At 42.3% G+C, this 9,539-nt stretch overlaps 1 protein-coding gene across 4 annotated transcripts; it reads right to left on the bottom strand.

The window, feature by feature from the left end:
* Window positions 1-3,546: 3,546 nt before the first annotated feature.
* LOC127342668 (protein NRT1/ PTR FAMILY 2.11) lies at window positions 3,547-8,401 on the bottom strand. Of its 4 annotated transcripts, none has more exons than XM_051368657.2 (3): window positions 7,501-8,001; window positions 6,629-6,656; window positions 3,547-5,458 (listed from the first exon to the last, which is right to left on the bottom strand). In XM_051368657.2, exons 1-3 carry the CDS (start codon window positions 7,594-7,596, stop codon window positions 3,822-3,824), a joined length of 1,761 nt encoding a protein of 586 aa, XP_051224617.1. In that variant the 5' UTR covers window positions 7,597-8,001; the 3' UTR covers window positions 3,547-3,821. The 4 variants fall into 4 exon arrangements, with proteins under 4 accessions (XP_051224617.1, XP_051224616.1, XP_051224615.1 ...); XM_051368656.2 differs by having other exon boundaries at window positions 6,629-6,665; XM_051368655.2 differs by lacking the exons at window positions 6,629-6,656; window positions 7,501-8,001 and adding an exon at window positions 8,008-8,401.
* Between the last annotated feature and the right edge of the window lie 1,138 nt (window positions 8,402-9,539).

Here is a 9,539-nt window from a genome sequence, read left to right on the forward strand (position 1 = left end):
CCGTGATTCTTCTGGAAAAATAGGCCCTTCAACATAAATTCCGGGGATTTTCCTGAAAGTTGAATTTCTGCACAAAAACGAGACACCAGGGTAATTCTGCTGAAAACAGCGTTAGTCCGTGTTAGTTGTATCCAAAATACACAAATTAGAGGCAAAACAATAGCAAAATTGTACGGGAAAGTAGATACGTTTTGGACGTATCAATGCGTTGCGTCGACGCGGCGCTGAGATTCGATTTCGTGGCCATCCCGTCAAAATCAACATCCCGTGCACCTGGTCAGTTTCTTCCGTGACGGTGCTGCTGGCTGCTGCACTCTCGACTGGTTATTGTCGATTTCAACCCAGGATTGAGCGCATGCGCGTGCAGGCAGCCTGAGGCATCTACTGGCGCATTTTACTCCTTAGTATGGTTTCACCATCACATTTTAGTTGGAAAAAAGAAATTCTTAATTAGTTGATACTAAATTGCAAGATTAAGTAAAAAAGAAAAGTATTTCAGCTTTATATATATGTGAAAGCTACTACATTGATATTTAATATATGGATATATCGTTAATGAAAATAATCTGGCATTAAAATCTTTTTTTGTGTGCTCCCAACATCACTAAGCGTCAAGGATTTGCATATTGACAGAATACAATACAGTGGTCTATCTTTGATTCACTAGTGGAAAAGAGGCCTTTCGTCCCAAGCAAATGTCCCCGTTTTGAACCAAACCGGAACCAATGGGGGGCATTGGTCCCGGTTCCTCATGAAAACCCTTTAGTCCCGGTTCGTTTGGACCCTTTAGTCCTGGTTGGTAATATAATCCGGGACTAAAGGGTGGTCTATGGGGCAAAAGTCTTTAGTCCCGGTTTGTATTACCAACCGGGATTAACCCTTTAGTCCCGGTTCGTGTTTTTTGCCTCCCCATGCACCTCCACCCCCCCCCCCCCCGTGGATCGCCTTTTTTAACACTGTAAAATATAAAAGAAAATGATAGAAAATTCAAAAAATAAAATCTTTTCAGATTCTTGTATGTTATGCAACCTACTGTTAGGGAAAATTAACAAATTTGAGTTTTCACTTTTTTTTGCAAAAAGGTTTGAAAAATGGTAAAACCGCATTAACTTTTGCATACGACGTCGAAAAAAAAGTGTAATATATCAAAATCATCGTGGGAAAAAGTTACATCCAAATTCACCCAAGTTTACCCGTTTAGCCAATTTTTAGATTCTCAAAATTCCAAATGAAAATATGAAAGCAGGAAGATTTTAGTTTTTGCCAGAAATTCGGAACTTTATATTTTTAAATTTTTAAAATAATAATTACATCATGCATAAAGATTACTATTACTTAACCATAAAGTTAGCCAACTTTTAGATTTTCAAATTTTCAAGTTTGGCAAAAAATATTAAAAAAATAATAAATTAAAAAACTATTATAATACAAATTAAAAAAATTAAAATTAAAATACTATTACCACAACATGTTATTACGTCATTAGTTTTGTTTATTAAAATAATTATTTGGAATTCGAATAATAAATAAGTGTGACATCGACCAACATGTTAATAGGATTGATATGATACTAGTATCACAACATGCGCACGAAGCACTTGGAAGCGAGATGAGAAAGGAACTTGGAAGTTAAGCGTGCTAGTGCTGGAGTAGTGGGAGGATGGGTGACCGAGCGGGAAGTTGGACCACGGGTAAGTAATTTGACTATTGATTAAGCGTAGTTAGAGATTAAGTGTAGTTAGAAACTAAACTAGTTAAATAACTGAAATACTAAAAATTCTGAAAAAATAGAAAAAAAAAGAGGAGCGAAAAATAATTGGACATAACCAAATGGATTAAAAAAAATAACGAAATAACCTTTAGTCCCGGTTTGTAACCGCCAGCAGCCCACGTGGCGGGACCATTAGTCCCGGTTTGTTTTACAACCGGGACTAAAAGGGAGGACCTTTAGTCCCGGATGGTTGGTCCCGATTCCAAAACCGGGACTAAAGGCCCTTACCAACCGGGATTACAGGCCTGTTCCACTAGCGATGAAATCAGTACTATTCTGTCTTTCTATTCATGTGTCAGCTCCTCGGATGAGCTGGATAGTGTGATTTCATAGCCACTAGGTATCTTGTTGATCGTGGCCACGTTTAAGGTTCTGTAATATTTCTGCGATGAAGGTATTGATATTATAACCTAGCAGGTGACTTACCGTGGTGTAGAGTTTATTCTGCATCATTTGGCAACCGATTACTGTAGTCTGCAGAGCTGCTAATACTACTTCTTGGTGACTAATAAGTGATTGACCATACAAGTTTTATGATTACATCTGAATTTATGACCATAGTCAGGTCTGCGCTAAAATTGGATTCAATACTAGGTCTGCACTAGATTCTGAATTTAGTGAATCTCCTGAAACCAGAAAAAGTTCATATCTATTTTTAGCATGGCCAGTTAGCTCTAAACGCAAATGTATCTTCTATTATTGTTTGAGAAACTAGCCTTAAGGTGACCACTGTCAGGGGATTAATGTATAAAATATCTAAATGTACATAATTCTAACTTTGTATTCGTAGTAGATTGCTGGTCTCATAACTTAATTGCAATACAAAATTGTTTGTGAACTTGAAAAGTGGTCTCAATTATAAATGAATATTTAAGGTATAAGGCTTTATATTTTCTTTTATGGACGGCAATTTTAGAGTATCCTACTCAATTTCATTTATTCATTTCAATAAATATGTATATAAACTTTTTTACATGAAAAAATATGCCTAGGTATTGAATCCAGAGTGGCCCTTTTTTCTTCCGAGCGCAGCCGTTCTAATGGCACGTAACTAATGTAGGCTTTTTCTAAAATTGACAATGTGTTCATGCCATGTCTCAGATAAAATAGATAAAAAGTCACCTCAGGAGTTAATATTTCATTTGACAACTGTGTTTTTAGTTTACAACTCCTGAGCTGGCTAGGTACGAGATCACAACATCGTTGTCATGCTATGGACTTCAGACTTGATAGCATTTTCTGCTGACCACTTCTTGAACTACCTTTGGTGTGAGATGATTGGGTGGATTCATATGTGATCATGCAGATTTGCAGCCATGATAGAGGCCGAAGATGAATAGCCAGAGCTTCGGATGGAGAATCTACAGACAAGAAGATTAGAAAGAAGGAATTCGATATTCTTTAGAAAGAAACCTATCTACCCATTAGAATGTTGTTCTACGACAAACCATTTATTTATGACAATATGATGATAAAACCTAGCAACCTCACTGTACACTTCCAATTACCATCGACGAAATTGGACATTTTATGACTTCATTCTTTTCCAAAAAAGTCATTTTGCACTTACTGGCCTATGCTAGCATCCCCATGTTGAGATTTATCATCCATCGATCTCTGATGGGGCTTCGTTCTGTTCTCTATGTGATAGCAGACTAGCAGAGTTGTTGGCAGATGGTTCGCCTAGGGTTTTAGATGTGTCTCATGTGGGTCGACCGGCTCCTTGATGATTTGCTGATGCCAATGTTTGCGGCGGAGTTATTTTCCTCTGCCAATGTTTTATGATTTTTGTTTAATAACTTTTAGAAATCATTATGCCACATGCAATAGCGTGCACAACAACGTGCTCAGGGTCCTTCTAGTATCCCAACTATTGCTCTACTAATCTCAGAACAACAATGCTACACTTACGGAATTAGTTTACAGAGTAATATTACGGACAGGTCGTGGAATCGTGCGATTGGAGAAAACGATCTTCCCAATTCATCCGTAGAAGTAGCATTATTGAATGCATGCATCCCCACGATGGCACGGCCAAAATCCAACCAATTTATGCCGATACTGCAGTCGCAGAATCCTTCTTCCTGAGGCTGTCATCGTCGAGCTCGACGCCGCCGGCGTCTTGGTCCGATTTCTTGAACCTGTACCACCGTGCACACGCAACAAAGTAGACGAGGTTGACTGCCGCGATGGCGCCCGTGATGAAGTAGAACAGGTCAACCCTGCCTTCGTCCAGGTCCTCGGCCAGCCAGCTCGTAGTCCGGTGCACCACCATCACCATGAGCCCACTGGCGTAGCTTGCCAGCGCAAACCCCAGGAAATAGAGCGCCCCGGCGACGCTCCGCATGTTCTCAGGGAACTGCCTGTAGTAGAACTCAGTCTGCCCGATGCCGCTGAACGCCTCCGAGAAGCCCGCAACCACCTGTTGTGGCACCAGCCAGAAGCACGACATCGGCGCGGATCTCCGGCGCCGCTCGTGCTCCACCGCCGCCGCCACCGCCATTGTGGCGACGGAGAGCGCGAGCCCGACGCCGATGCGCTGGAGCAGGGTGATCCCGCCCTCGCGACCGGTGATACGCCGCAGCGCCGGCACCAACAGCCGGTCGTACACCGGGATCCAGAGCGTGAGGGTGAGCATGTTGAACACGACGAAGGAGCCCTGCGGGATCTCGAAGCCCGATCGGCCGAGGCGGCGGTCGGTCTGTGCCGCCTGGAGCACGGTGTAGGTGCCGAGCTGGGTGAGCACCACGAAGTAGACAATACCTGACGACCACACTGGGATGATGCGCGCTAGGCACTTCACCTCCTCCACCTGCTGCAGCGTGCACAGCCGCCACGGGTTCGCCGCCGTCTTCCCGTCGGCATTCAGCTCGTCCTCGGGGCCCTGCACGGCCGCCCTGTCGAGGCACGTGAACTGGTCGGTGTAGGCCAGCTTGGAGACGAGCTTGCTCCGGTGCGGCGGGTCGAACAGCTGTGAGGACGTTTCATCGGGTAACGGGAGGCGGCGCTTGCGGACGGAGGCGACGAGGACATGTGCGAAGCTGGTGAACGGGCTGCCCTCGGGGCGGACGCGGACATAGAAGCGGGTTCCCATGAAGAAGACGGCGCAGGATAGGCCCATGAGCGTGGCGGGCACGGCGAGGCCGAGCGCCCAGTTGACGTTGCTCTGGAGGTAGATGATGACGGTGGCGGACAACATCATGGCGACGGTGAAGGTGAAGTAGTACCAGTTGAAGAAGCTGGCGATGCCTCGGCGGCCATCTGCGGTGCGCGGGTTGAACTGGTCAGCCCCGAACGCCAGGTTGCACGGCCGGATGCCGCCGGCTCCGACGACGAGAAAGAAGAAGGATGCGAGCAGCACCGCCAGCTGGCCGCCCGAGGGCCCCTGGCATTGCTCCCCTGCTTTGGGGTTGCAGCTTGGAGGGTGTAGGGAGTGGAAGGCAGCAGTGAGGGTGAGGATGACCAAGCCGACGAAGGAGGAAATGGTGGCGGCTGCGAGGGTGTTGTAGCGGCCGAGGTAGGTGTCGCTAACGAAGGCGCCGGCGACAGTGGCGAGGTTGCTGGTGCCGGAGAAGATGTTGAGGAGGGTGGCGGCGCTCACGCTCGGTATGTGGTACACCGTCGTCAGGTATACCAACATGTTCGACAGTGTGCCCATCGTCCCCAGCTTTTCGAACGTCTCGTTCCCTACACCAACAAATTCATTCATTTCGTTTAGACAACTCGCCACAGGATATACTTAAATTACAACCCCGACATTATATCTGACATAGAAAAGTCCCATTGTCAAATTCAATTATCATTTACCGAATTACAAGTATTGCTCTATGATGATATATAGCTGAAAGCCCGAAACTCCCCACTGACGATTCAGGAAAAAGAAAATGATAAACCATCTCAGATAACTGGAATATTCAATAAAATTACATGTATCGATATAACAACCGTCCTCGAGGCCGACGAGCGCTGGTGCTACGTGGAGGGCTCGAGGTGGCGAATCTGGGACGACGATGGGGCCTGGGGAAAACGCGATGGGATGGACGAGGCGACAATGTGACTGGGCACTGCGACCTGGAGGCTCGATGGCAAGGCTGAGGCGTGGAAGCGGATGGGTTTGGATTTTAGAGTGGTGGGGGCGGTTAATGAGGGGCAAGATTGGAAAAACTTTTCGCTATGGATTTCTCCTTAATCGACACACCAAAATATATATGAATATTCACTTGAGCACATATCTAGTGATACCAGCCACTAAATGATATCATGGTACCGGTTCTCAAAGTTAAAATTCCAAATTTCTAAAAAGTCCAAAAATAATTGTGAGAGTATTCATAATATGTGTGTTTATATAACTCCTAAATTTTCAGAACCAAGTTTGAAACACAAACAGAGAACAAAAAACAAAAAATCCAACATGAATAGTGTCAATAAGACAAAACCACAAATAACACTATTCACACGCCAATTTTTCTTTTTTGTTTCTCAATGTGTTTTTTTTATTTTTGTTCTAAAAATTATAGGGATTATAAAAACACATGTTGTGAACACTAACATGTTTTTTCAACTTTTTTAGAAACTTAAATTTAAAATGTTGATAAATGGTATCATGGTATCATTTAGGGGTTGGTATCACTAGATATTTTCCCCTAGACACTTTGTTCCGAGGAGAAATATTCAGCACGTACAATTCGTATTTGCGTATACATTATTATTTTTCTATGTTTCAAAATGCATGGCTCTCTAGAAAGGGTACAGCAAAACCTTTGGGCACTAATTAAGGACTAACTATTTAAGTATGTTAGATAAATTTATACCATTAGATTTGCCAGAAAAAATATCTTATATATTTTTGGTACTTACATTTTTGTGAAAGTTGCTGGTTAGAATCCTGCAGAATCTTAAATGCCATCAATATTGGAGCCGAGTGAGTAACCAAGAAAAAAAGACGTGCCAAAGAAGATAAAAAGGTGTTAGTTTCCACCACATAAAGGTATTTTTTTCTAAAGGAGCTTAGAGCACCATGTAAAGATAAAAAGAAAACAAAGTTGTGTTGTCAAAAAAAAAGTTGTTGCACAAGGGAAACCAAGAATGAATCCAAAATTGTTGGTGACAGCTAGTTATCCTACGCTGTTTTTATGGTAGATCTTTTTTTTACCAGCTCGATTTTAGAAAATGTAATTTTTTCCCGTAAAGCCGCCATATCTTGTAGTTTGGAGCATATGTTTTGTAATAAATAATTTTTGCAAAGAACATGTGTATCACCTTATTGCGATGTTTCGAGTTAATAAAAGCACTCTATATTTTTTTAATGCAAAAAATACTTTATGCATCATCCGTGCAACTATGTGGGAAAGAAGCTACCACCGAGGGTGCTCCCTCCTTTTCTAAAAGAGAGCAAGAAGGATAATTGCACAGCTCGTCCTATTTGGGCATTTTGGATTACTAGAAATGACCATATTTTCAAAGGTAGGAGGGCTAATCTCTTTAGATGCAAGCAGAAAATTAAAGAAGAACTGGCCTGTGCTATGCATAGGGCGAGAAGCAAGACATTGAGCACATTCAAGGATTGGATGCAGAACTACAACTAGCTGTTTCTTAATGTTTTTTTCCTTTCCTCTTCTTTCTTTTGTAATTTCTTATGAAAAATCAAGAAAAATCACAGAAGTCCTCTTGCTTCCTTAAAAAAAACTTGTCAAGAATGAGAAGGGGTTATACATGGCATGGGCACGTACCAGCTTTCCTGGACTTGGATGCAACCCACACACATGGGCTGCCTTCTTTTTCATTTTTCTTTTTGATGATGTTTTTTTTTGAATGGTCACACACATGTCCTGCTGATTTGGATTGATTTGTGGACACTCATCGTAATAGTGGAGCAAGAGGTTCACATGTTATGGCATGGCACGGCATGTCACATGCAGGCAACCAACTGGAAATATTGTCACCATCCGTTCCCACTTCTCCTTTACTGTTTGCTTTTTTGAGACTCGGTACAAACAAAAACAATAGCAATCTCAGCAGGATTAAATTAACATGCATATGCATGGATGAATATTGCTAGGAAGATTACTGCTGCTACTGTGCTACAGTTCACCTATATATATATATGCATAATTATTTGGGTTGTATCTCGTATGTCGGCGTGTGTATTCTCACTCGATGCAGTGCACAGTAGTATGTGTGCATGGTACTCGCAGGTGAAAATTAAACAAAGAAAGGCAGGTAGATGGAGCTGGCACCTATGACGTATGGCATGGCCTTCCATCCACGGTGGTTCTGGACGGGCTCATCGGCGTCCGACCACGGCGAGTCGGCTTCTTCCTCGGAGGACAAGACCTTCACCGTCTTCTCCATGCCGACCTTGCGCTCCTGCTCCTGCTCGTCCTCCCGCTGTTGCTGAGGCTTGGCAGCCTCCATCTCAACAATAATGCAATAGACCTAAGCTGCCGCTAGGTAAGAACTGTGTATGCTGCTGCGGCAGTGCAGGAAACAGAGGAGAAGAGGCAAGGCGTATAAATAAGCCTGTAGACCAGCGAGAGCATGGGGTCTTGCTTCCAAGATGCTTAGCAGCTCGAGTGTGTGTGTGTGTGTGATGGAACATGCAGAGAAGCTAGCAAAGTTTCTCTCTCCCACTCACTCTCTCAATGGAACGTGCCTGCTGTACCTCTACAGAGATATTGCAGAAAGCAACAGTTACCGCGTTTGAGACACGGTGTGACGGTGAGAGACGAGTAGTCCACGACCGATCTGGTTTTATCAAGTCACCATTCGTAGTGCAGTCTATAGCTGGAGGCAGCAAATGATTGAGGAGGGCTCTCGGTTTTTATTGTGGAACTGTCACGAACAATAGGCGTACTCTTTCGGTTCCAAATTAATGGAGAGCTCCAATTAACGGAAGTTTAAAGTTCGTTCTAAGGAAAATGATTTGAAATTTGATGAAGCGTATGGAAAAATATAGGAAGAAGTATAGCACCAATTTCGTTTTGCTAGATTAATATTAACATATTTATTTGCACTATATAAATTTGACGCTGTAAATATTAGCACATTATCTCATAAGCCCTGTCAAATTCAGATAGGGAAAACAACACTGTATGCTTTCTTGCTAGTTGTGTTTTGCAAGGTTATCCTTACCAAAATTGACACCATTTTAAAAGTACTACATGGATAATTTTGTACTCTTTTTGTTTGGAAATGTAAAATGTTTTAGGTGTTTATAAAGTAGCCGGCCTAGATACAAACTAACGTGAGTGAACCTACATACTAAAAATAGACTAGATATAAACAAAAGTGAGTGAACCAAAGAAAGTGCTGAAACATCTTACATTTCCAAACAGAGAGAGTATTTGAGAAGCACCTTCGTCTTCAGTTTTTTCCTTAATTACCAACTGACCAATTAGATTATGCATACTAATGCTCTGCATGGGGCGTGCTATTTGACTCACATGGAGTAAAATAGTCATTCTACGCCCACTCTGTTTTTTCGCAACCGTGTATGATTTTTACGTCATGTAAATTTTTTTCTTACTTCATAATTCGAGACAAACAGAAGAAAAATTAAATATGATATAAAAATTATTGTTTTCGTGACTTAATAAATATGATCTAAAATACGTAAATTTATATTTTTTACACCATTCTGACTCATATATTGTGTTCTTATGTAGACTTTTTTTTATTGTAGGTCTATATGAACGTAATAATTTGTATTCCAAACATAATTTCTCAATGAAACAACGTAAAAATACCTTGGATAAAAAATAAGTATTAT

Source organism: Lolium perenne, chromosome 3, assembly GCF_019359855.2.
Source record: "Lolium perenne isolate Kyuss_39 chromosome 3, Kyuss_2.0, whole genome shotgun sequence".
In the NCBI taxonomy this organism is placed as follows: domain Eukaryota; kingdom Viridiplantae; phylum Streptophyta; class Magnoliopsida; order Poales; family Poaceae; genus Lolium; species Lolium perenne.